General features: G+C 53.9%; 5 protein-coding genes across 7 annotated transcripts; 4 read left to right on the forward strand and 1 right to left on the reverse strand.

Moving 5' to 3' along the window:
* Window positions 1-246: 246 nt before the first annotated feature.
* On the forward strand, window positions 247-2,468 carry CLDN7 (claudin 7). The gene is made up of 4 exons (XM_065911141.1): window positions 247-875; window positions 1,682-1,846; window positions 1,967-2,051; window positions 2,138-2,468. The coding sequence occupies exons 1-4, from the start codon at window positions 653-655 to the stop codon at window positions 2,298-2,300; spliced, it is 636 nt and encodes a 211-aa protein (XP_065767213.1). The 5' UTR covers window positions 247-652; the 3' UTR covers window positions 2,301-2,468.
* A 168-nt stretch (window positions 2,469-2,636) lies between these two features.
* Window positions 2,637-8,371, reverse strand: ELP5 (elongator acetyltransferase complex subunit 5). 2 transcript variants are annotated; one of them, XM_065911139.1, is made up of 8 exons: window positions 8,284-8,371; window positions 8,067-8,127; window positions 7,902-7,982; window positions 5,619-5,839; window positions 4,391-4,572; window positions 3,881-3,976; window positions 3,663-3,763; window positions 2,637-3,023 (listed from the first exon to the last, which is right to left on the reverse strand). In XM_065911139.1, the coding sequence occupies exons 1-8, from the start codon at window positions 8,327-8,329 to the stop codon at window positions 2,909-2,911; spliced, it is 903 nt and encodes a 300-aa protein (XP_065767211.1). In that variant the 5' UTR covers window positions 8,330-8,371; the 3' UTR covers window positions 2,637-2,908. The 2 variants fall into 2 exon arrangements, with proteins under 2 accessions (XP_065767211.1, XP_065767210.1); XM_065911138.1 differs by lacking the exon at window positions 3,663-3,763 and having other exon boundaries at window positions 8,284-8,364.
* A 502-nt stretch (window positions 8,372-8,873) lies between these two features.
* Window positions 8,874-15,359, forward strand: CTDNEP1 (CTD nuclear envelope phosphatase 1). The gene is made up of 8 exons (XM_065911140.1): window positions 8,874-9,681; window positions 12,478-12,544; window positions 12,639-12,757; window positions 12,967-13,038; window positions 13,460-13,576; window positions 13,805-13,916; window positions 14,330-14,414; window positions 14,711-15,359. Exons 1-8 carry the CDS (start codon window positions 9,580-9,582, stop codon window positions 14,769-14,771), a joined length of 735 nt encoding a protein of 244 aa, XP_065767212.1. The 5' UTR covers window positions 8,874-9,579; the 3' UTR covers window positions 14,772-15,359.
* Window positions 15,360-16,386: 1,027 nt separating this feature from the next.
* On the forward strand, window positions 16,387-18,407 carry GABARAP (GABA type A receptor-associated protein). The gene is made up of 4 exons (XM_065911142.1): window positions 16,387-16,607; window positions 17,143-17,221; window positions 17,359-17,477; window positions 17,919-18,407. The coding sequence occupies exons 1-4, from the start codon at window positions 16,518-16,520 to the stop codon at window positions 17,982-17,984; spliced, it is 354 nt and encodes a 117-aa protein (XP_065767214.1). The 5' UTR covers window positions 16,387-16,517; the 3' UTR covers window positions 17,985-18,407.
* Window positions 18,408-19,291: 884 nt separating this feature from the next.
* On the forward strand, window positions 19,292-23,659 carry PHF23 (PHD finger protein 23). 2 transcript variants are annotated; one of them, XM_065908995.1, is made up of 5 exons: window positions 19,292-19,522; window positions 21,107-21,138; window positions 21,295-21,387; window positions 21,936-22,770; window positions 22,871-23,659. In XM_065908995.1, the coding sequence occupies exons 1-5, from the start codon at window positions 19,489-19,491 to the stop codon at window positions 23,083-23,085; spliced, it is 1,209 nt and encodes a 402-aa protein (XP_065765067.1). In that variant the 5' UTR covers window positions 19,292-19,488; the 3' UTR covers window positions 23,086-23,659. The 2 variants fall into 2 exon arrangements, with proteins under 2 accessions (XP_065765067.1, XP_065765068.1); XM_065908996.1 differs by lacking the exon at window positions 19,292-19,522 and adding an exon at window positions 20,438-20,494.
* The last annotated feature ends 273 nt before the right edge of the window (window positions 23,660-23,932 follow it).

The raw sequence follows: 23,932 nt of genomic DNA on the forward strand, positions 1-23,932 counted from the left end.
GACCTCCAGTCCGAGGGGCTTCCTCAGAACTCGGGACTCCAGAGAAGACTCCACCTCCCCCCTCCAGCGGTCCGAGCCCAGCAAGTGAAGGGGCGTGACGCTGGGGCTCAGGTTTCTTCCTCCTCACCTGAGCCTGGAGGGGTGGGGGCAAGGACTTCCGGCTCAGGTGAGTGTCCCTTCGGTGACGTCATGTCACCCTCGGCCGCCCCTCGGTCCCTCCCCGCCTCGCGCTCCCGGTGCCCGCGGGGGCGCGTCCCCGACGCCCTACTTATACTCAGGTGCGCAGCACCTGTCCGCCCGCACCTGCCCGCTCACCGCTGAGCGACCTCTAGTTCGCACAGCAGCCTCGGGCCGACAGCCCAGGATACTCTGGGGACTTCCAGCACCCGGGGGCCGCGCCCGTACGGCCCCTTCACCTTTTGTTTGGGAAGAGTCGCCGAGCGCCTGAGGGAACCGCCAGGCGTTCGCGGATCGCTTTTGTCGGTCACCAGTCCTGTTCCCGCTGCCGTGAGACTCTCGTCTTGCCGGAGGGGTCGGTTTGTGTTTACTCCGGAGACCAGATTTGCAAGCAGTCGACCAACTTCTTTTTTGCCTCTTTGGGTGACTTAAAAACTCGCCCGCCCGGCGCCCCCCGTCTATTCTGAGGGCGGAAATGGCCAATTCGGGCCTGCAGCTGCTGGGCTTTTCCATGGCTCTGCTGGGCTGGGTGGGCCTGGTGGCGTGCACCGCCATCCCGCAGTGGCAGATGAGCTCGTACGCGGGCGACAATATCATCACCGCCCAGGCCATGTACAAGGGGCTGTGGATGGACTGCGTCACGCAGAGCACCGGCATGATGAGCTGCAAAATGTACGACTCGGTGCTCGCCCTGTCGGGTAAGACCGCGGGACCGACGGGGCGGATGCTCCAGAGGTGAGGTCGCGGGGTGGGTGAGGGGCCGGGCTCGAGGCCCCACGGCCCGACGCGCTGGGTTGTCCCGGAGCGCGACTGGAGAGGAGAAAGCGGTAGGGCCGAGGTCCTGGGACTGCACGTGCGTGGGCCTGGCTGAGCCCCTTTTCGCCCACGGACGGGCCTCGTCTCCCGGCCGAGCGGCCAGCGGCCCGCGGCCCAAGCCGCTCCCAGGAAGCTGAGTCCTAGGGCGCGGCCTTCCCCTCCCCCTTCCCCGACGAGGCCAAGGTCTCCGCCATCTCCCGCCCTTTTCTCGGACAAAAGGCGGCGCGGGCTGGAGGCCGCCGGGTTGGGTTGGGGGCCGCGGGGTCGAACCGAGGGCGGCCGAGGAGCCGCGCCCCCTGTCTGCCCCCTGGGCCGCCGCTTGCGGCTTCTAATCTTATCGGCCGATTAGCCGAGGCCACAAAGCGTGGCCTCGATAGTGGGGTCAGAGCTGAGACAAGAGCCGGGACTGCAGGTGGCACCGGGGCTGCAGCCACCGCTACCAGGGCTCAGGTCACCACCTCTGTTTTCCTTCGACGTCTCCTTTCACCCTTCCCCCTCCGCGGGGGCAGTTTCATCGAAACCCTGGCGCCCCAGGCGGATCCGAGAGCCGAGAGCCGAGAGGGCGGGGCAGAGCGAGTCGGGAGAGGGCGGGATCCGCCGGCTCCGGCCCGGGACTCGGGGTCTGAAGCGGTCCAAGGGCCGCCCCGTCATTTCCAGCAAGGATGGCATCCTTACCCCTTTTCCGCAGCGGCCATGCAGGCCACTCGAGCCCTAATGGTGGTGTCCTTGGTGCTGGGCTTCCTGGCCACATTCGTGGCCACGATGGGCATGAAGTGTACAAACTGTGGGGGAGACGACAAAGTGAAGAAGGCCCGGATAGCCATGACAGGAGGCATCATTTTCATCTTGGCAGGTGAGCCACAGGTCCAAGGTGGGGCCAAGGACTCTCTTAACCATCCTGAAGGGGTAAGTGTGGACACAGTGCGGGTTTGGCGGGTGGCTCACAGTATCTGAATCCTCGTTTTTTCTCCAGGTCTTGCTGCCTTGATAGCTTGCTCCTGGTACGGCCATCAGATTGTCTCAGATTTCTATAACCCCTTGGTCCCCATGAATGTTAAGTAAGTATGAGAGCCCTACCTCCTAAGGGGCCTGGGGTTGGGAGAGGCAGACCAGGGTTCGTGACCCCAATCCCTTCTCTCCACAGGTATGAGTTTGGTCCTGCCATCTTCATTGGCTGGGCAGGGTCTGCTCTGGTCCTCCTGGGAGGTGCGCTGCTCTCTTGCTCCTGTCCTGGGAGTGAGAGCAAAGCTGGATACCGTGCGCCTCGCTCCTACCCTAAGCCCAACTCTGCCAAGGAGTATGTGTGAGCTAGGATGCCCTGCCCCAACCTGGCAGCCTACAGGCACCTCCTTATGAAAGGACCTGGGGCAGAGAGCTCAGCCTGTGGGCAGGGTGCCAAGCAGAAGCCTTTGGTCACTCTAGCCCAGCACACCTTGTACAGTTTCCTGGGGGGGTTGGGTGGGGGGGACAAAAAAGGGAGGGTGTGCTTTTTGTACAGTAATAAAAATATGTTTTGGAAAGTAGGCTTTTTTCCCATCTCCTTCATGGCATCTGCAACGACTCAGGGGCTGGGCTTCCCTCATCCACTCCCAGCCTCCAGTCCTGTCCACTTGCGACTTTTGCTTAAATAGCAACCAAAGAACTTTTGCTTTTAATAAGAAAATAAAAGATTTTATTAGGCTTGGGGGGAGGTGGTGTTCTTATCCTGTCACTTTCTCTTATGCCTCCAGCCCACTTTCTTCTCACTGGAAGCTGTTCCCTGGCTCATGGGTCACAGGGCAGGGCCTCCATGGAAACAAGAAACAAAGATGGAACAGAGACAGGTTAAGGCCAACACACACAATTGAAGGACGGTTATGGGCCCACAGTCTTCCTCTTCCCCTCCAACTGCAGTCTAGTCAAATCTCCTAGACAGTCAAACATCTAGGTCATCGTCTGGGTCTTCTTGATCCAGGTCATCGTAAGCATCTGGCTCATAGAAGATGTGGCTGGTAGCCTGGCCCAGCCCAGGGCGCAGTAGAGCCTGCTGTCTGAGGAGAGATAAGGGGAGAATTGGTGCTGGGGAGGGTGGGTAAAGGGTCACGTCTGGACACCCTCTTTCTGTGTGACAGTCACTCCCTCTCCGGCTTCCTTGTCTTCTTGGTCTAAATCCCTTTGTCCGACCTTGTGTAGCACCAACTGGTACAGGGATGGATACTCATAGACAGCTCTTGTAACACCCTAAGTTCTTAGCAGCTTGAGGGCAAGGATACTGTGTAGTCTTGCTTCACCCGCCCACATGCTGGGCACAGAACAACAGGTGTCTACTAAGCCCTTATTAACCTGCCTCTGGCATACCATCTAGCTTTCTGCCCTCCCAGTGCTGCTACCTGGAGATAGGGCCACTTCCCTGGGGTCTGGTCTGGCTCAGCCCAGGCCCAGATTACTTTGGGGACATCAGTGGAGTTGGGACCCAAGGCTCTAATGGAGAGAAAAGAGACATCAAGGTCCTTTCTTTGACATTGCTGGAGTTTGGGTGGGTAGAGAGCCACTCCCCAGACTTGATTCTGGAGATGGACTTCAGCCCCTATAAAGTTGAAAAAGTTAATCAACAACCTGCTGTCGCCCCACCTCTTAGGCCCAATGCTGGGCTCAACTCAGGGACTTGGGCACTGAGGCCCCAACCTTACTTTTCCGAGCTGAACTGGAAGGGCAGAGTCAGGCTATCTTTGACTTCTCTCTCCTTCTTGGACAGATGAAGGTTAAAAGTCAAATGAGTAGTGGGGTCCACCTGCAGGTACAGAAGAAGCTGCTGCTCTGCGCCATCCCTGGAATCCCTGACCCCACGCCCCCCTTTTCCAGACCCCAAATTCCATCCCCTTGTTCCTGCCCTGGCTGTCTTAGGTACCGAGGGAGTATGAGGATCTGAGCGGGGCCGGGATTCCAGTGGCGGCTCCGCTTGGAGCTCCAAGCTGAAGTCAGGAAGGATGGAGAACCACTGAGTCTGGAGAGAAGTAAGAAGAGGGTTAAGAAAATTTTTTCTATCTTACTGAACAAACCAGAGAACCAGGACCTGCCACTCCAGCTCCTAGCCACCTATGTGACTGGCTTCTTCCAGCTCTTGCGTTCCACCTCTCAGCCCCCCAAACCTCTCCACAGGGACCACTTTTGGCTTTTTCTCCTTTTCCATTTCCTGGAAGGCAGTGTCTTTTGTTGGTTAAGCTTATAGGACTTGAGCTTTCTAGGCTATAAAATGGGGATAATAAAACCATCTACTTGACAAAGCCTCTCACATAGGAGAATAAATGGGGGAAATGCTATAAGGATGAGGGCCCAGGGAAGTGCTCCATCACATCATCTGTTTTACTGCTCTCCCTCTCTGTCTGACTCCAACATCCAGTCCCCTGCTTCTCCTGACCTGGTGGATGGGGCGCTGTCTTGGCCTCCGATAGAGGATGTGAGCCGATGCCTGGCCCATAGTACCGCTCAGGGTCACCTCGGTCTGAGCAAGGCTGCTCAATGCTCCCAAAGGGCCTGGGCCGTGAAGCTCTTCATGCAGCAGGCCCAGCACACGCACCTGCTCACCTGGGGGGCTATCACCTGCAGAGGGACAAGAAATGTGCACGAAGGGCAGTAGGGAGCATTCCAGGGATGCTTGGGATCAAACAGTGAAGAGGAAAAAAAAGGCCCACATCTCAGAACTCTGGCCAGATCCTGGCTGACCTCGGTTAGTTTCACCACCCTGCTCTGACTTCTTTCAGGCCTCACCTTAATACACCTTCTTATTCCAGCGTATATCGAATCAAGGCACTGCACTGACCTCAATCCTCAGGAGCGCCCCAAGGCCTCCAGGAAGGAACTCACATTTTCAATGTTTGTTCTCCACTTGCTTTCAGTCTCATCTCTTGTACACTGAACTACTTGCAGTGTCTGGAACTTGCCAAAAATCCCAGTCGGTGCCTTAGTCCCCTCCCATCTTTATTTTTAGCTGCATTTAGTGTCAGGCACTACACTAAAGACTTGCATTTTTAGGTTGAACTGTATGAAATTGCTAACATCTGATCATATCTGACCTATAAAAACAGCAGTTCCAAGTGGTTCATCCTAATACTATAAACTCCATCCTCCAGAGGAAACTGAAGCACTGTCAGACCAAACACCTGTGTACCGAGCTGGGTATCTGACTAAAGCCCATCCTAGGACCCACTGTATTTTAGGGCTAGTCCCAGAGCTATCAGCTGGACAAACTGGTTTGGCTGACCCTTTGATTTTCAAGCCTTCCTTAAGGTACTCTGCGCATGTTCCTTTATCATCAGTCCTTATCAGACTATCCAGTAAATTGCTTGTTTACTAGTCTGTACCCTTTACGGGACTTTGACCTCCTGGAAGGCAAGGACCCAACACAGTGTATGTATATATCTAACATTTGTTGAATGAATGAATGAGTGACAGAAAAAAAAAAAAACTTGGAAAAGAAAAAAAGAGTTATTGATAACATTATGAAGCAACCAAAAAATAGAATAAAGATAAAAGTGATAGAAGAAGGCCCAACTGGAGATCCCTGATATGTTTCTTGTTAGGGTGGAGAGGGGCACATGGTTGGCAGGGGGAATGTATGAGGGGAAGAAACAAATGAGAAGCCTCACCAGGGCAGGAGTCCTGACGGCTCAGCGCATGCAGGGTCTGGCAGAGTGTGGGGCAGGGAAGGTGAAGCAGCAACCAGCTGAGGGAATCAAGAGCAATGGTGGCAGGGCCAGAACCTGTCCTCTTGTCCAGGTCCCTCAAGGCTTCCAGGGGCCCGCCAGGATGGGCTTTCCCAGGTTTTGACCAGTTGAGAGGGTCTCTAAAGAGATCATGGTAAACCAATCTGTAAAGGGAAAATAAAAGGCATGATTATACTACTCCCCTGCCCCAGCCATCTCCAACTTTGGCTTCTGATCTTTGTGGTTCTGTTTCCTTGATTTTCACTAATATTTTAAACATCAGTGAAAAGGTGTTTTTTTTTTTTAAACTGATTGACAGCACAGACTGTGGTGTCAAACAGACCTGAGCTCCAAGCTTGGTTCTACTTGCCCAAGGTCACCTGATACATTATTTCATCTAAGACTCAGTTTCTTCACTTATAAAACAGGAATACCAACCTCCTGACATTTAGCACAGTGCTTGACAAGTACTAAACACTTAATAAATGTTAACTATCATCATTATCAAATATTTCCTGAGTGGTACCTAAAATGTATCATTCTCTGAATGGATAAAGAGGAAGGAGAAGACCCGAGACATGGTTCCTGCCTGTAGAACAGCTTAGAGAAGGTCAAGCAGCAAGTCCTGTCATACTAACTACAGATAAAATAACAATTCAGGAAAGAAAAAAAAAAAAAAACAATTCAGGTAAAGAAACTGGCATGGACTAGAAATCCTGGGAAAGCTTCACAGTGGCAGAACTTGTTCCCAGACACCTCCTTTGTATCTTCTGCCTCTCTTGTGACTGTCATCTTTACAGCATCACGTCTACTCTAACAACTGATACCAAATTTGGGCAGATGTAAACTACTGTTATCCAGCTAACTACACAGACCAGGAAATAATTTTTCTTAACCAGCCAACATAGGTTCAGGGACCTCCTGATCTGGGTGCTTTCCTCTGCCCCACATCAGTCTGTAAGTCCTGGAAGATGTACCTGCTAACATCCTTTTACATTTGTCCCAAACTGTCCACCCTGCCTTAAGCCAGGCCTCTGTCTCCTACCATTATTCTCTGAGATTTCATTGGAATACGAATTCTACTTCAATCATTGCTCTAACCAAGCACAGTTCCTGGTTCACAATTAGCCCTTAACCAGCACTTCTACATCTGAGAGAACCTGCATTTTTGCAAAACCCTCCCCACTTGGTCTCCCTAAGTCCAGGCTCCCCCTGCCCAACCCATTCTCCACAGTGTGGAGTCTTTCTAACAGGTATGATGTTATCACTCTCCTTTCAAGTTTTCCTTTTCATGCTCTGTAAGACGTTTCACTATTATCAGATACTGCTCTTTGTCTGACCTCAGGAAGCTCCTACATCTCCCACAAACAGGTATGGCTTCCATGTTGTTGTTTAGTCACTAAGTCGTGTCCTACTCTTTTGTGACTCCATGGACTGAAGCCCACCATGCTCCTCTGTCCATGGGATTTCCAGGCAAGAATACTACAGTGGGCTGCCATTTCCTTCTCCAGGGGATCTTCTGACGGAGGGATTGGACCGGTGGCTTCTGCTGCATCTCTTGGACAGTAGGCAGATTCTTTACTACTGAGCCACCAGGGAAACCGGATGGCTTCCATATCTCCCTAATTATGCATAAATTGTTCCTTCTGCTTGTAGGACAAATCTCTATGTAGCCTGCAGTTAGTGTTGATGTACGCTGATCACTAGACTGATTAACTCAAAAGGCAGAACATGTTTATTCTTATTCTCCAGGGCAGTCTCTAATGCTAGCCTGTACTGTCGGCCTTTTACTACGCTATCCCTTTCATCTTCTGTCGTCCCTGTTTTGGATTCTCCATATACTACTCTTCACCGTTCCACTTACTAATTCCTACCTCCTTTGAAAGACCCATTTCCCTTCAATTAATTGTCGACTAGGCTTTAAGCTTCTCTGGTGGCTCAGGTGGTAAAGAACTGGCCTGAAAGCAGGAGAACTGGGTTCGATCCCTGGGTGGGGAAGATCCTCTGGAGAAGTGAATGGCAACGCACTCCAGTATTCTTGCCTGGGAAATTCCATGAACAGAGGCGCCTGGGCTACAGTCCACGGGGTAGCAAACAGTTGGACACGACTGGGCAACTGACACTTTCACACTACTACATAACAGGTTTTTTCCCTGTTGCTGGAAGGGAAATTCCTCAGCAACACTAGTCCCAAATCCAATTAAATTTCTTCCAATTTGTACTTACCGGCTGTTGATACTGGAGTCAAAACCTTCACGAAACTCTTCTTCGCTCACTTCACAGCCCAGGACGTGGACTTGCTCCCCACTGAAGCAGAGATGAGGGGGACTGTCAGAGTGGGACCCAGGCTCCCTTATCGGATGAAACGGCAAGACCCTGCGGGATACTCACCACAACGCCGATTTCTTGACGAGCGCCTTCAGGAGACTACGCCCCTCCCACTCCACGGAGTCTGGAAAGAGCGAATGACAAACAGCCTGAGAACACTGAGGTTTTCGTATTCATGAAGTAGTCGAGACCTCCACCCCTGGCTTGTGACCTATAGCCCCTCCTCTCCACTTCTGCCTCTTGAGCCGTGTTCCAAAGCCCCTGTGCCTTCGACCCTCACCCCGAAGCAGCACCAGGCCATCAAGAGCCAACAGCGACTCCAACATCCCCAAAATGCGTCCCGTCCCTCTTCGGACGCCCTCTGATGGCGTCACTGTCCATTGCCCCGCCCCCTCCACGTGAAGGGGCGAGGCATCCGCGATCCCTCCCACCACTGAGACATGGTATAGCCTGGAGAAGTGATTAGGTTCACTATCCCAGAAAGGCGAACAGGGAATAGTGCCTCCTGACTGCTGGTACACACACGTAGGGACGATGCCCCTCTCTACAATTTTACCGTGATCGGGGCGGAAAGAGCCGTTGGGGCAGTTGTCCGTGGGAGGGGGAGGTGGTCGCGCGAGCCCTTCCGACGGTCTGCGCCTCGGGGAAAAGTGACGTCACTCCGCTCAGCCAAAGCAATTCAAGGCGGGCCTGCTGTACTCCAGGCCCCGCCCACCCATCGCCCCCGCGCATGCGCAATATTGGGGACTGGTTCGGAGCACGCCCCGCTTTCCTTATCCCCACCCCCATAGACCGAGTAGGGGGAACTTTAGTCCAGGTGAAGCGAATACACGTCACCACCGGAAGTAGTGTCAGAGGGGAAGAGGAGGGGGGAAGAAAGGAGGAGGGAGCCCTTTGGGCGGTAAAATGGCGCCTGTCAGAGTGGGAAATCCAGCTGCAGAGGCTGCAGCCCCGCTCCCCAGCGGTTGAGGCGCCCCCGACCTCGGGGAGGGGGAGGCCGCTCTGGTCCAGCCATCCGCGTCCTTCGGCTCCCCCTCCCCTTCTTCCTGGATCCTTGGCTCACCCGGCCCGTTCGCCACCGCCTCCGCGGCCCTTCGCGCGCCGCTGCCCCCGCCCGCCCCTTTCCCGCGGGCAGCCCCCTAGCGCGCCTGCGCAGCGGGCCACCCTCCGCTTCCCCCCCTTCCCCTCCCCCTTCCTTCTCCCTCCCTCCCTTCTCCCTAGCCCCCTCCCCCATAGCCCCCTCCCCCAACTCTCCATCCCCTTCCCTCCTGGTCTCGGAGGACCCCACTGTAGCCCGACCTATCTCGGCCCGCAACCTCGGCGAAGCCGTCGGCGCCACTCCCCGCCCATGTGGGCCCCCGCGGGCTGCCCACGCCTGTCCCCCAGCTCCCCGTTCCGCTGGGCTTTTCCCTCGTCGTGGGTGGCTTTGTGAGCCGCCCGCTCCGTGCCCCTCTCTGCAGCCTCTTCTGCCACTCGGGGCCCCCGTTCCCCCTCCCGGTGGCGGGGGGCTGCCCCCGGGGGGCTGGCGGAGCTGGGCCGCGGGGGCCCCGGGGCCGGCGGTGCCGGGGTCATCGGGATGATGCGGACGCAGTGTCTGCTGGGGCTGCGCACGTTCGTGGCCTTCGCCGCCAAGCTCTGGAGCTTCTTCATTTACCTTTTGCGGAGGCAGATCCGCACGGTGAGCCTTGGGTGGGCGCTGGTGGTGGTGGGGACCTCTGTCAGCGGTGCTCAAGGGTTTTCGGAAAGTGTCGGGCCTCTGTTTAGGCCTAGCAACCGAGTCCTAGCGGCAGCTTCTACCGCTAGAGAATTAGAACACCCGTAGCTGGGCATGAGGTGGGATGGGAAAAAGGAAGAGACCCTTGCGGTAGAACCGAGATGGTGGAGGAGGGCTAGACGGTAAAAGGATTTGGCAATTCTTGGGGGCCAGGGTGGTGGGTGGGGCGCTCTTTAAGAAAGCTGGAGTTGTTGCTAAAGAAACCGAGAGGCGGGGAACACCTGTTTGATGGCAGCAGATCCATCGGTGTGGGCTAGTCAAAGACCCTCCTATAATTTGGAGTCTCCGTGTGTGTTTGGTCTTAAGATAAGGAATATACCGGCTCCTGTGCCAAGGGTGGGGGTGGGTGGGAGAGCGTATGTGACTAACAAGAGTGGGAACTTAGGAAAAGCCCTGGGTGTGCAGGAGAAGCCCCTGCGGTTCAGATTAAGGAAACTCTAACCAAAAGGTCCTCAAAACCCAGTTCATAGTGTGAGTGTGAATATTTAGGCTTATCATGACTCTGGGATTGAAAAACGCAAAAAAATGCGTTTATGATGGTCATCTTTAGTTGCAGAAGGGAGCACATTAAAGTTTGAGTGTCCTCATCAGAAGACAGTGCGTGTCAATTGTAAAGACTTCAATCTGAGGGCATGCTTGTTTTTCCAGGAGACCCCAGTGTTGTGAGGGATACTGTGGGGAGTGTATCTCTGGGTTCCCTCCCCCATAGCTTTTCTCCAAGGTCAAAGCTCCTTAGGCTAACATAATTTAATAAATGTGCTGTGTGTTCTCACCCCCATGGGGGAGAATCCACTGAAGGAGGCTGGGGAGGACTCAGGGAGTTGGGGTGTCGAGAATCTCCAGTCTGTGCTCTGGCATAACTCAATAAAACTGGAAGAAATAAAATGTGGTAGGGGCTGCCTAGGTCAAAGAATTTCCAGACAACCCTGAGTGGTAGTGGTGGAATGGGCCTGGCCTTGGCTTCAGTGTCTCCTTTATCAGTCTACTTTCACTTTTTGATTTAGGGTGAGGATTGTTTCTGGGTGTTCATGGTTGTAGGCAGGACTATTTCCCCAAGACAAGGGTTAGGAACTAAGAAGAATCTGAGGTCAGAGATGCTGAGATGTGTATGTGGATAGCTCCTGGGGCTTTCCTTCCATGTTAGGTGCTGTCCTCTCTTCCTGGGCTTGCAGAGAGCATCCCCCTTGCTTCCCCTTCTTTTAGGGGAGAAAATGGTTTTCTGGGTGCAAAGATGTGCACCAGCCCATCTAGAGACAGGTTCCCTGACCTCCCAGTCTTTTGTCTTCCCTTCCTTCCTTCCAGTCTGGTTTCTACCCCCCCCCCCCGCCCCCTTTCTGGCAGATGCTTAGAGCATTCCCTACATGCCCAGCATGTGCAACCCGAGATAGCAGAACAGGACACCCGAGCTGTCGCGGCCCTCATCTGCAGCCCTGCGAGAAAAGAAGGGCAGATGCCTTGGGATTAGGGGGAGAGGGCCCTTTGGTTTGCAAGTGGGGAGCCTGGTTCTGGTGAGGCTTGGAGCCTAGGGATGGACTGTGCCTAGAAGAAAAGGGCAGAGGAGGGAATCACCAAGCTCTGCATGCGAGAGACCTGAGTGTTGGAAACAGGAGTCTCTAGAGAGACGAAGAAGCTGTAAGGCCAGGCTGGTGACATCCTTGTCCCTTCCTCACCTCGCACTCACAGCCCTTCACTCTGCCCTTCTTGGTGCTCTATCAGTCTGCCTAGTGAGTGGGGCTTTCCGGTGTTCTCTGCCTTGCCCTGGGTACCAGGATAAGGAGGCTGTTCAGAAGGCTGAGGCTCTCTGCAGCTTGTGACTTGGCTAGTGGAGACAGAAATGGACAGGTGGCTGGTTAAAATAGGCCTGGTGGCCCCCAGCCAGAGGAACTTAGCTGACCTGACAACCCCTGGATCCCCTCATTCTCTGTTCCCCTTAGTGACCCAAGGACCTCCCCTCCTGACACCTACCCTCTGTCCGCTAAGGATTCTGAGGTGCTCAGCTCCCAACAGGAGGTGATGGGAGTTGTCACAAAGGATTCTTGAGGTGGAGGTGGGCAGGGCCACGCGTTTCCATGTAGCAGGATATTATCATGGATAACAGGACAGATTCTTGGGTCAGACTGCAGGGGTACAATCATGGCTCCACCATTTCATTGATTCTAGTGTTGAGTGACCACCCTTGCAATAGTGTTCTAGGAATACAGCCATGATCAAGACAACATCCATGCTTTGATGGTCTTCATTCTTACTGGAGGGGCGGACCACTAATTCCTAGCTGTGTGGTCTTAGGTTATTTAACTTCTCTCAGCCTTGGTTTCTTCATCCTTAAAACATGGGTGATATTGTTATAATTGTTATTAGGGTTATTTTGAGGATTATATAAATAACCCTAAATTATACCATGCCCAATTTATAGGGCTTCCCTTGTGGCTCAGCTGGTATAGAATCTGCCTGCAACACAGGAGACCTGGGTTTGATCCCTGGGTTGGGAAGATCCCCTGGAGAAAGGAAAGGTTATCCACTCCAGTATTCTGGCCTAGAGAATTTCCTGGACTATACCCATGGGGTCTCAAAGAATTGGATACAACTGAGTGACTTTCACTTCACTTCAAGTTTTAGTAAATGTTCAACATGTGCTTCTTGTTGTTAGTAGGGAAGATTTCCTTGTCCAGGGTTTTTAACCCTCTCTCTTGCTATTCCTAGGTAATTCAGTACCAAACTGTTCGATATGACATCCTTCCCTTATCTCCTGTGTCCCGGAATCGGCTAAGTGAGTATGCTGGCTGGGAGGAACCCTAGGTGAGGTTGGGTTCAAGGTCTTGGCTGGAGGTAGGTTGGTGTTACCCCTTCCCCTTGTGGTTCAGGCCAGGTGAAGAGGAAGATCCTGGTGCTGGATCTGGATGAGACACTTATTCACTCCCATCATGATGGGGTCCTAAGGCCCACAGTCCGGCCTGGAACGCCTCCTGACTTCATTCTCAAGGTGTGTGGAAGTGGGAAGTGATGGAATAACTTGTGTCTGTAATTCTGCTCAGATTCTTTCCCAATCCGAGTATCTCGTCCCTGGTGCTGTCCTTGGGCCCTGGGGGCAGCCTGGAAAAGGGGAGCAAGCAGTGGGAGGGTAGGGGGTGTCCTTGAGGCCTGGGTGGAGGTGCTTAGGATTTCTCCCAGCCCTGGTATGTTCCTCCGCAGGTGGTAATAGACAAACATCCTGTCCGGTTTTTTGTACATAAGAGGCCCCATGTGGATTTCTTCTTGGAAGTGGTGAGTTTGCAGAAGCTGAAGGCAGTTCTGGGATGAAGGAATGGTTTTAGGGCTCTGAGAATGTAGAGGATTTGGAGGAATTAAGGGATCAGGAGAAATGGGCAGGGGCAGTTTTGGAGAGGGGAGGTTGTTGGATGGTCAGAGAATGGCTTTCCATGGTTAGGGTTCATTTATTGTGCTGATGCAATTCTATTTTTTCGTGGCCTTCCTGCTCTCTTGTTCTTGCATCTCTGAATCTTAAGGGGGTATGATGCCTAAAACTTGGGAGTCTGAGGACAGTTTCAAAATTTTGTGTCCTCAGAGACATTCAATGTTGCTGAAAAGCCTGAAGGTCTACACTGGAGTCTTAGTAAAAGGGAACTATATGTCCAAATGAACAATCACCTCTTCTGACAGCTTCCTCTTCTCCAATCTATTTCAGGTGAGCCAGTGGTACGAGTTGGTGGTGTTCACAGCAAGCATGGAGATTTATGGCTCTGCTGTGGCAGATAAACTGGATAATAGCAGAAGCATTCTCAAGAGGAGATACTACAGACAGGTAGGGGACTAGAATCTAAGTCTAAAAATGAGGCTGAGGAGGCAGGCCATCAGGGAGGGACTTCAGTTTGAGGCAACTGCCCAGGAATGGGACCTTCTAAGGCTGTGTGTGGGGGTACTACATAATCTCCTTTGGTGGGAGCTGGCTGCTTGTGGGCATTGTTGGTATTGGGGGAGCAATCACAGAGGGCGAGTCTCCTTTTGATGCCCAGCCCACCCTGCCTTCCAGCACTGCACTTTGGAATTGGGCAGCTACATCAAGGACCTCTCTGTGGTCCACAGTGACCTCTCCAGCATTGTGATTCTGGATAACTCCCCAGGGGCTTACAGGAGCCATCCAGGTAAGGGAGAAGGCAGTGAGTCTGGCAGGACAAGAAAGTGGTTCTAAGAAGGTATTTTGAATGCATGGGGCTGGGATTCCCTGGTTTACAGTAGGTCAGGATGCAAGCTGTTTCTCTTTCATATAAGAGTGTTCGCTGCCCCCCATTTCTGCTTCATAAATCAGATTTTTCATATCAAATTTGCTTTAGGTAAGACACAAGGCGGAAGTTTGACTAGAAGCCTTACCCTAGTATGAGATAATGGTGATTAAAATTTAATTTTGTTTTGGAAGATAAATACAGAAGGTTTTACTTAGGTCATTGGGTTTGCAAGGGAGGTTATGTATTTTAAAGTTAACCACCCCCAAATAAAAGGGAAAACACCCTTTCTCTCTTGAACCCTTTATTCTCATGTGCCTTTTCACCCACCCTAGACAATGCCATCCCCATCAAATCCTGGTTCAGTGATCCCAGTGATACCGCCCTTCTCAACCTGCTTCCAATGCTGGATGCCCTCAGGTAAGGGAAGCTAGACACTTAGATTTCTGAGGAGAAGAGCGGTAGGGGATCCCCAAGAAGGAATAAAAGTTTGTCCTGTTTTACTTCCTTATCTTTTCCCTAAGAATATAATTTTTGAACCTAGGTCTTAAGAAAACTCCTCACCTTTAGCCATTGGGTTTTGGGTAAACTGAACCTCAGTCTCAAGAGAAAATGGTGGTCCTTTCTGTCCCATGTTTTCAGTGAGGCTGCTTTACACTAGTGTAAGGAGGCTGTCCCCATGAGGACTCTACCAATGCAAGTTATTGTCGTCCCAGGTTCACCGCTGATGTTCGTTCTGTGCTGAGCCGAAACCTTCACCAACATAGGCTCTGGTGACAGCTGCTCCCCCTCCACCTGAATTGGGGTGGGGGGGAAGGGGAGGGTGAGCCCTCGGGATGCCGTCTGATGCCCTGTCCAACGGTGAGGACTGCCTGGGCAGGGTCTGCCCCTCCCACCCCTCTCTGCCCTGGGAGCCTTGCACTCCCTACGGAGTCTGGATGGACATAAGGGCCAGATTCTGAAGCAGCCTCACTCTAACTTCGTGTTCGCACTCCTGGAAACCCCAGACTGGGACATAAGCGGAGACCTAGGAGAGCCGCAACAGTGTCTGGTGGAGAGACACGACTGGCCAGAGTGAGACAGACATTCGGTAATCCGGGAGGCTCAAAAGAGAAGCCAAGCCAGCTTTGTTGTGATTTGATTTTTTAAAAACTCTTGTACAAAACTGATCTAATTCTTCACTCCAAGGGCTGGGCTGTGGGTGGGAAACTGGGATTTTGGGCCACTGGACTTTCCCCAAACTTGTCCCCTCCCTTACTTTCCCTCTATTTGCCCTTCCTCCTAGATTCCCTCAGATCTGTAACCAGCTTTCTCTTTTTTTCCTTTCTTCTCTTTTAAACCATGCATTATAACTTTGAAACCAAAGCTGCCCTAGGTCCTTCTCTGGGGTTTGGGGGAGTGAGGGCGGGGTTTTTGTTCACATCCACCCTGTCCACTAGGCAGAGAGAAAATCCTGCTGTAGACCCTAAGGGTAGGGGAAAGGGGAGTGTTGGTTCTCCCTGGCACGAAGGGTCTTAGTGACAGGATGGGCACCCTGGCGGGGAGTGAAGGGACAGCTGTGTGTCCTGAGAGAACCTAAGCTTCAATGTAGGTCGAAGTATTAAAAGAGTAGAAACCTCGACGACAAGAAAGGCCGGGCTTCACCTGGAAGACTGGCAGGTACTAGCTAAGCAGACGCTTCCTTCGAGCGGCGGGCTGGCCCTGCCCCACGTCCCCACGTCCCCTCCTCCCCCGGGGCCCTCCTCCCCAAGCCCAAGCCGGCTCTACTTCCTCGCGCCCGCCACGTGACGCTCCGCCCTTTGAGATCACATGATTTAATCAGTCACAGCCGCAGTGTTCTTCCGCGCTGACGTAGTCCTTACCTTTCAGATCTCCTCTCCAGTCCCTATTGGTCCACTCATTACTGGAACTTAAGCGTCCAGTGCGTCTCCAAACACAGGTTTCGTTTCTGCCCTCTTGTATTTCCGGAGACCACTTCCTCCACTTAGGTACTACTTTGTTTTGGTGTCAACGGCCGCCTTCAGCGTACCAACAGGTTTCGTGAATAGCTATCCTTGTAATTATCTGCTTTTCGTCTGCATTACTTCCGAAAAGAGCTTTTGGAGAGCCAAGTCTCAAATTACGATTACCATCTTTTAGTCCTTTTCATCATTACGTCCCTGGGGGGAAAGTCGGGAAATGGATTTTCAGTTATTTCCGACGATAGTAAAAGGCAACCATCTTTCCTACGCCGCCTGCGTAATTTACAAATTGATTCCAAAGCGATTACGCTGACGGCGTGAGAGAGGAGGTCAGTAGGTGGCGCTACGCTACTGGCGTTAGGGCAGTTACGCCAGTGGCGTATCATAGCAGCCTGGGAGGCCCCTGTTGGCCGGGGGCGGGGTTGGTGAATAGGGAAGTGGCGCAAGTCCGGGGATCGCTCCGCTGAATCCGCCCGCGCGTCGCTGCCGTCGCCGCCGCCCCCCGTCCCGGCCCCCCCCGGGTTCCCTCAGCCCAGCCCGGTCCAACCCGGTTCCCGGGAGGATGAAGTTCGTGTATAAAGAGGAGCATCCGTTCGAGAAGCGCCGCTCTGAGGGCGAGAAGATCCGAAAGAAATACCCGGACCGGGTCCCGGTGAGGACAGTAGCCAGGGCCGAGGGCGCTGGCGCTGGCGCTGACGCCACAGCCTGGGCTTGAGTCGGACCCACAGCGCAGGCATCAGGTTGCCGGTTGTGGCGGCGTTGGGAACGAGCCCCAAACCGCTGTTTCTGGGACCGGAGGTGAAAGGAATGGGGTACCAATAGAGCTGAAAGTGAGGAGATGTAGATTCGAAAGACAGACCTTGGGGTTCGTGTGGGAGGCTGTGGGGCGTTTGACAGTCCGAGCTTCACATAGGGTTTTTGAAATTGAAGCTCTTGTTGGCCCCAATAAGTCATCCTCGTCTGATTAACATAAATTGTTTTTTATGACACCGTATTCAGGGATCCTGGATGTTTAGGTGAATTAGTCAGTGGGGTCAGAATTCCTATTCAGGGCTGCGCCGCGTGTTAAGAGACAAAGAAAAATGAGTCTGGGGTACGTGTTGGTGCTAGGAATGTTGAGTTCTTGACAGGTGGAGTTGTGCGTCTGTGTACCTAATGTCTGCTAATTTTTATCTTCTCCTTAACAGGTGATAGTAGAAAAGGCTCCCAAAGCTCGGATAGGAGACCTGGACAAAAAGAAATACCTGGTGCCTTCTGATCTTACAGGTGGGAACCTGACCCAATACCCAGATTTGTTTCCTGGGGGTGGGAGTGCAGTCTCTGATGGAGGAGACTCCACATAGCAGTGTTCTTTTGAGGGTATTTGTGATCTCTGACTTTATCAGGCCTTGTATCTTTGGCAGTTGGTCAGTTTTACTTCTTAATCCGGAAGCGAATTCATCTCCGAGCAGAGGATGCCTTGTTTTTCTTCGTCAACAATGTCATTCCACCCACCAGTGCCACGATGGGTCAGCTGTACCAGGTATGGTGCCTGGGAAGTAGAGGAGGCTTTGGGGAGGAGTTGGAAGCGCTTGAGAGGCAGAAAGTTTGAAGTCAGCAGTTCTTGGACCAGCTGGCTTAATTAGCTCTCAGTTTTATATTCACTCTTAAGATTTCTGCATCGTCCTGGGTTAGGGATTTGGACAGGGCAGTGAGCCAGAGTAACTGCTGTGGTCCAGACTCCCGCTAGCCACTCTGTGTTCCACGGCAGTAGAGAATAGTTTGAGATCTTGTTGTCCAAGACTGTGGATAGGATAATACTGCCCAGCACTTATGATCTGGAGCAAATGAGAGGGAGAGTCAAAGCACTGGTGTTTGGGGTCTTCAAAAAGAATGATTGTGAAAGAATATGTCCCAATGGTGGGTGGTTCAGATAACTAAAGCTCAGATGCCTGAACGCTGTTATTTTTTACCTTCACCCCAGGAACACCATGAAGAAGACTTCTTTCTATACATTGCCTACAGTGATGAAAGTGTCTACGGTCTGTGAAGCTGCTGCCCCTAAGATGGGGGGTCCCATTCTACAAAGAGAGAGGTGGCCCCCCTTCCTTGACCTACTCCTCCTTGAGGTTAAAACACCACCTCCCTTCTTCAGGACCTGCACTTCCTAATGTTTGACTCTCCTCCAGACCCTCTTAACACAAGGGTTAATGGGGGAGATGGCCTCTAATACCTCTCCTTTCTTTCTTCCCCTTTCTTTACCACTTTTCCCATTCTGCTTTAGACTTTTTGTCAATCTCTGTCACATCTGGTGATTGTTTTGGTTTCTGTTCCCTTTCTAACTGCCCAAGGGGCTCAGAGCCCCAACAATCCTTTCTTTTCACTACCTTCTTTTTGGGGGGTAGATGGAAGGGACTGAAATTGTGGGGGAAGGTAGGAGGCACATCAATAAAGAGGAAACCACCAAGCTGAACTGGATTTTTTTCTTTGTGTTGTTCCCCTCCCCCTTTTGTTCTTCTCTTCAAGTGGTGGGGAAAGAGTAGGTTAGAGGGAATAGTATATTTTGGTTTGTTCTGCTTATGTTGAGCTTCTCCTTGTATATATAAAGAGTGTGCTTTTGTTGTGATGGATGGAATACTGAATATCATTTCATGAAAGTTCAGTTTTATATACGTGTATATGGATTGGGTCCTGAGGTTATTAAAGTTTTTTACAGTGGGTTCCTGTGGATAAAGTTTGAAAGCACCTGCTTCAGATAAAACATCCAAGTGTGTTGTAACTTTTTGGATTAAGGAAGAGATTTTCGAGTATGGGAGCTAGTGAAAGGACTCCGTCCTCAGATGTATGTCGCTTTGCCAGACTCTGCCGGCGTGAGGGATCCACTGGAGTGGAATCCAGGGGAGGGAGACGACTGGGAGGAGGGAGCCATTATCACCAGGAGAACTTCATCTCCCAGCAGCCTATCTCTGTCTGGCCGGAAGTGGGGTGGTCCCCGCGGGGGTATAAAGCCGCAGAATTGAAGCAGTATGGTGGCCGAGAGTTCTAATCCCTTCTTCCCGTTCTTTCTTAGCTCCGCCTAGCCTACATTTCCCAGGAGCCTGCGCGCACTCTTCCGCTCTCCCCTCTGCTCCCAATCTCCCCGCCACTCCCCGGGGGAGGAGAGCAGTTTAGTGCGCCTGCGCCAATCCGTGGTTTGCTGGGAATTGAAGTTCCGGATGCTTATCCAGGCCCCTTCTCGCTCACCGCGGACTGACTACAATCCCCTTGATGCATTGCGCGTTAGGCCCGCGAAGGGAGGGGGAGAGAAGAGGAGGGAGGGTGGAGAGGAGGAGGGAGCAGGCGGCCGGCGGCGCGGGGGGAGGGGGCCCGGTCCGGGAGTGCGGGAGGCTGTGGTAGAGGGAGGTGGCGGCAGCGGCTAGCGGACTCGAGTCACAACCGAGCCGACACAGACACCTCTGTGGAGCGAGGCAGTAGGAACACCGAGCACCGGAGGCGGCACCGGGATCCCCGGCTCAGGGGAGGGGGGCGCCGAACCGGGAGGAGGGTAGGGGGCGATGCTGGAAGCCATGGCGGAGCCCAGTCCCGAAGGTGAGCTCTCGACCGGCACAGGGCGCTGAGCCGGCGGGGGGCGGGCGAGGAATCTATTGGCAAACTTGGAGGTCGAGCCCCGGAGCCCAGCAGGGGAACGCGGGGAGGGGGTCGGGGGCCTGCCCCTGAAGGTGGGAGAGTGACGAGTTGAGAGACCTTGGAGGAAAGAGGAGTGCGAGACTGGGCCGGGGGTAGTTGGAGATTAGACGCTGTGTGTGTGTAGAGGGGGGTGGGGTGGGATGGGGGAGTGGGAGCTGGAAACCAGAGCTTCGAGGGTTAGGGGCCGAAAGGGCCTCCGGCAGGTTGGGGCCCTAGAACTGAGAGGTTAGGGGAATCTGGGAGCCGGAGAGTTGTTGAGGAGAGAGGATGTAGGAGAGGATTGAGTGAGGAGCTCGGTAGTTCGCCGAGGTGGGGGAGTTTGTGGCGGTGGTGCCGGAGCTCCCGGTAGTTGCCGCCGGAGGTAGCCCGGTGATTGTTGGAGGGGTGGGCAGATAGTTGTGGGGAGAAGAGGGGGCCTGGGCATTGTCTGCGGTAGAGGGACTTATGCCTGTGGGTAGCTGTGGGGAGAAGGAGCCGGGGAGCGACGAGAGCAGGGTAGTTTTGGGGGCGGTGGGGCGGGGTGGGGGTTTAAGGCCGGCGAGTTGCGCCGGAGGGGGGGTTTGGTCGGCAAGGGTTAGAGCCTGGGAGTTGCGGAGGGTGAGGGGGGCAACGGCGGCGGCAGCTGGGGTTGCTGGGCAGGCAGAGTAGCTGGGGTGGGGGCTAGAGTTTAGGGGTCCGTAGTCTAGTGACTTGGTGGCGAGTCCGGGGGCGGAGGGGGGGCGGCGGCCGAAGAGAGCTCGGAACTGGGCCCGGGGGCCCGGCGGGGAGCCCGAGGAGCTTGAGACGGGGAGGGGCCAAAGCCCCGGATGGGGGCGGAGGGACGCCGAAATTGTGGGGAGCGCGGCATGGGGGGGCAGGTGGGGCCGCGTCCGGGTAAGAGCTCTCTGGTCTGTCCCGGCCGCGAAGTGGCGTTGGATGTGTGAGCCCGTGTGTGTTTGGGGGTGGGGGGGGGTGAGGGGCGCGCCGGGCCTCGTGCTCGAGTAGAAGGGGCCGGAGGGCGGGGAGCGGTTCGGCGTGGTCATCCTGGACCCTGGGGGCCGGCGGGCGGCGTGTGCGGGCGCGGAGGGCCCGGGGCGGTAGAGCGCGGCGGGGTGGGAACTCGGGGCACTGAGCGCGTGTGAAGGACAGGGGCAGGCGGCAGCCCGGGCTCGGTCCAGGGAGCGGTATGGCGGGGTGGGGCGCGGAGAGAACCGAGGAGCTCGGAGTCTAGAGAAACCGTGAGTTGGGGGGGGGGCGGGGCGCCAGGCCTTCGGTGGGGGGGGAGGGGAGCGCTATAGCGAGGCCTGAGAGGGCGCCGCGCCCAGGCTCCGCCCCTCGCGGGGCGGAAGGGGGAGCAGGGGCGGGCCCAGCACCGCTGGGGGCCTGCTCGCCTGGCTGAAGGACCTGGGAGTGGAGGGGGTTCACTTGGGACCGCGAAGGTTGAGAGGTGGGGTTTCACACTGACTCTTTCCTAGTGCCTTGACTCAGCTTTTATTGCTTTTACAGATCCACCTCCGACCCTTAAACCAGAGACTCAGGTGAGGGTTTCCCATTCCTTTGCAGCCCAATATTACTGCAGCCGCCGCCGCACGCCCCCCCCCCCCCCAACCTTTGCTTGATTCCTCATTCGGGGGACTATGCCTTTGGAGATACCCCTCTTAAACTCTGTGTGATAGATATTTCCTTCCTTTCAGCCACCAGAGAAACGTCGGAGAACAATTGAGGATTTCAACAAATTTTGCAGTTTTGTTTTGGCCTATGCAGGTTACATCCCCCCTAGCAAGGAGGTAAGGACAGAAGGAGAACTGACTGGAGGGTGGTGTCCTAGGGCTATAGAGGAGCTCTTGAGCTTATGAAACTTTGTTACTTTATAGACAAAGCCTCGAAATTACATGTGAAAGACTTAAGGAAATGGAAATTCTGGTGGGAGAACTAGTATCTGGGGTAGGAGTGGGATTAATAGATAATGTGACTTGAGTGCAGTGAATGGTTTTGGGGTGTTCTTAATGGGAGGTCCTCTGGGATAAGTGTTAGGAAGCTGGAGATAGTAACAAATGAAGCTGTACAGAAACAGCTGAAGAAATACTGCTCTGGTCTAGGGGATGCAGTGTTGTGAAGGCAGTAGGTGTTGGGGAGATGGTGAGAATTTGAGGGCAGAGGTAACATGGAAGTGTTCAAGAGGAGATGCTGAGGGGAATTGGGATGCTGATAAGTTTTCTGAATACAGTGAGGTTTGGTGGTTTTGAAGGGATATTTTCGTCTGTTAAGTTTGGTATGTAGAGGGGCTGAGATAAGGCTGGGCCCCCTCTGACCCTGGTTTTTTCTGTCCTTTAAGGAAAGTGACTGGCCAGCCTCCGGCTCCAGCTCTCCATTGCGAGGTGAGAGTGCGGCAGATAGTGATGGCTGGGACTCAGCCCCCTCAGATCTCAGAACCATCCAGACCTTTGTTAAGAAAGCAAAGTCATCCAAGAGAAGGGCGGCTCAAGCAGGTCCCACCCAGCCAGGACCCCCAAGGTCCACTTTCCCTCGTCTGCAGGCCCCTGACAGTGCCACTTTGCTGGAGAAGATGAAACTCAAGGACTCTCTCTTTGATCTAGATGGGCCCAAAATGGTATCTCCACTGTCCCCCACGTCCCTGACACATGCCTCCCGGCCCCCTGCTGCTCTCACCCCAGTGCCCCTTTCCCAGGGGGACCTCTCCCAGCCTCCTCGAAAGAAGGACCGAAAGAACCGAAAGCTGGGGCCAGGAGGGGGGACAGGCTTTGGGGTACTTCGGAGGCCCCGCCCAACCCCTGGGGATGGGGAAAAGAGGTCTCGAATCAAGAAGAGCAAGAAGCGGAAGTTGAAAAAGGCAGAACGGGGGGATAGACTCCCACCTCCTGGGCCTCCCCGGGCACCCCCCAGTGATACAGACTCTGAAGAGGAGGAGGAGGAAGAGGAGGAGGAGGAGGAGGAAGAGATGGCAGCAATGGTAGGAGGGGAAGCCCCAGCCCCTGTGCTACCAACACCTGAGGCTCCTAGACCCCCTGCCACAGTGCACCCCGAAGGAGCCCCTCCCACTGACGGTGAAAGCAAGGAGGTGGGCAGCACTGAAACAAGCCAAGATGGAGATGCCAGCTCCAGTGAAGGCGAGATGCGGGTCATGGATGAGGACATCATGGTAGAATCAGGTGAGAAGTTTGGGGCTGCCCAGGGGCAGCTGGGTTGATGGGTCTTGGGGTAGTGTGGATCCAAGAACTCAGACCACCAAACATACCTTCTTTTCCCCAGGTGATGATTCATGGGATCTGATCACGTGTTACTGCCGAAAGCCCTTTGCAGGCCGGCCCATGATTGAGTGCAGCCTGTGTGGGACGTGGATCCACCTCTCCTGTGCTAAGATTAAGAAGACCAATGTCCCTGACTTCTTTTACTGCCAGAAATGCAAGGAACTGCGGCCAGAGGCCCGGCGATTAGGGGGGCCTCCGAAATCTGGAGAGCCCTGACACATGCCATCTCCAGGCTGGAACTTCAAATGGAAACGTGACTTGGGAACTGAGCTTCAGGGTCGACATGTCCCCTGAAGCTGGGATGTTGTCCCACTTCGAGGCAGAAATTCCCAAGGGAGACTGGTTTGGAAATGAGTGGTTTTCCTGCCCTACCTTTCCTTCCCACCTTGTGGACTTGAACTTGGACCCATTGGAGTTGTGGGTGGGAGGCTCTCTGGGTCTCTAGACACTTGAACTGTCCCTGCCACTGCTCAGTTTCTGGGCCAGGGTTGGAACTGGGATGGAGTGGGACAGTTGTCTATAAAACTCTAGTGTAAATATAGCACTCCCCTCCTTCATCTTTTCTTCTATCTCACTCCCCATTTATTCTACACCGGTTGTATTTTTAATTTTGGGCTTCCCCTTTTGAGCATGGCAGCTCAGTGGTGGAGTGCCAACCAGAGCTTGGCCGAGGGAGGAAGGAAAACAGAAAGGTGACGATTCCTCACCTCTTTTGTTTTTAATAATACTGGCCAGCTGTTTGTACAGACAGCCTGCGTGTTGTAAATAAAGCAGAGTGGGCTCTTCTGTGTTTATAGCCCTCACTGACTGTGCTGGGGAGGGAGGCTTTGGAAAAGCGGGCTGGAGGTGGGGTTGAAACCCTCCTCTCTACTAAAAATGACCTGACTGCGCCTTTCCCACCAACCCTATGACCTCAATTGGTTTTGCCCCACCTCGTCCCCAGTCAAGGACCCCCCCCCCCAATTCCCACCCGCACCTCCCACACGTGCGCTACAACGCATGAAAGTTGCTTGGAGCTCCTTGCCAGAGCAGATAAAGCGGGCAGGCATTGCTTGCTTGCCCC

Source organism: Muntiacus reevesi, chromosome 18 (genome assembly GCF_963930625.1).
Source record: "Muntiacus reevesi chromosome 18, mMunRee1.1, whole genome shotgun sequence".
NCBI classification, from domain to species: Eukaryota; Metazoa; Chordata; class Mammalia; order Artiodactyla; family Cervidae; genus Muntiacus; species Muntiacus reevesi.

Excerpts from the sequence above, each read along its gene's own strand:
- PHF23 (XM_065908995.1), top strand. The coding sequence starts at position 19,489 with ATGCTGGAAGCCATGGCGGAGCCCAGTCCCGAAG. Across the intron at positions 19,523-21,106 it reads GGCGGAGCCCAGTCCCGAAG|ATCCACCTCCGACCCTTAAA; the intron begins GTGAGCTCTCGA and ends TTGCTTTTACAG. Across the intron at positions 21,388-21,935 it reads ACATCCCCCCTAGCAAGGAG|GAAAGTGACTGGCCAGCCTC; the intron begins GTAAGGACAGAA and ends CTGTCCTTTAAG.
- GABARAP (XM_065911142.1), top strand. The coding sequence starts at position 16,518 with ATGAAGTTCGTGTATAAAGAGGAGCATCCGTTCGAGAAGCGCCGCTCT. Across the intron at positions 16,608-17,142 it reads AATACCCGGACCGGGTCCCG|GTGATAGTAGAAAAGGCTCC; the intron begins GTGAGGACAGTA and ends TCTCCTTAACAG. Across the intron at positions 17,478-17,918 it reads CGATGGGTCAGCTGTACCAG|GAACACCATGAAGAAGACTT; the intron begins GTATGGTGCCTG and ends CCTTCACCCCAG.
- CTDNEP1 (XM_065911140.1), top strand. The coding sequence starts at position 9,580 with ATGATGCGGACGCAGTGTCTGCTGGGGCTGCGCACGTTCGTGGCCTTC. Across the intron at positions 13,039-13,459 it reads TGGATTTCTTCTTGGAAGTG|GTGAGCCAGTGGTACGAGTT; the intron begins GTGAGTTTGCAG and ends AATCTATTTCAG. Across the intron at positions 13,917-14,329 it reads GGCTTACAGGAGCCATCCAG|ACAATGCCATCCCCATCAAA; the intron begins GTAAGGGAGAAG and ends CACCCACCCTAG.
- ELP5 (XM_065911139.1), bottom strand. The coding sequence starts at position 8,329 with ATGTTGGAGTCGCTGTTGGCTCTTGATGGCCTGGTGCTGCTTCGGG. Across the intron at positions 7,983-8,066 it reads GTCAAGAAATCGGCGTTGTG|TGGGGAGCAAGTCCACGTCC; the intron begins GTGAGTATCCCG and ends TCTCTGCTTCAG. Across the intron at positions 3,024-3,662 it reads TTCCAGTTCAGCTCGGAAAA|ACAGCAGGCTCTACTGCGCC; the intron begins GTAAGGTTGGGG and ends ATCTCTCCTCAG.
- CLDN7 (XM_065911141.1), top strand. The coding sequence starts at position 653 with ATGGCCAATTCGGGCCTGCAGCTGCTGGGCTTTTCCATGGCTCTGCTG. Across the intron at positions 876-1,681 it reads CTCGGTGCTCGCCCTGTCGG|CGGCCATGCAGGCCACTCGA; the intron begins GTAAGACCGCGG and ends CCTTTTCCGCAG. Across the intron at positions 1,847-1,966 it reads CATCATTTTCATCTTGGCAG|GTCTTGCTGCCTTGATAGCT; the intron begins GTGAGCCACAGG and ends TTTTTTCTCCAG.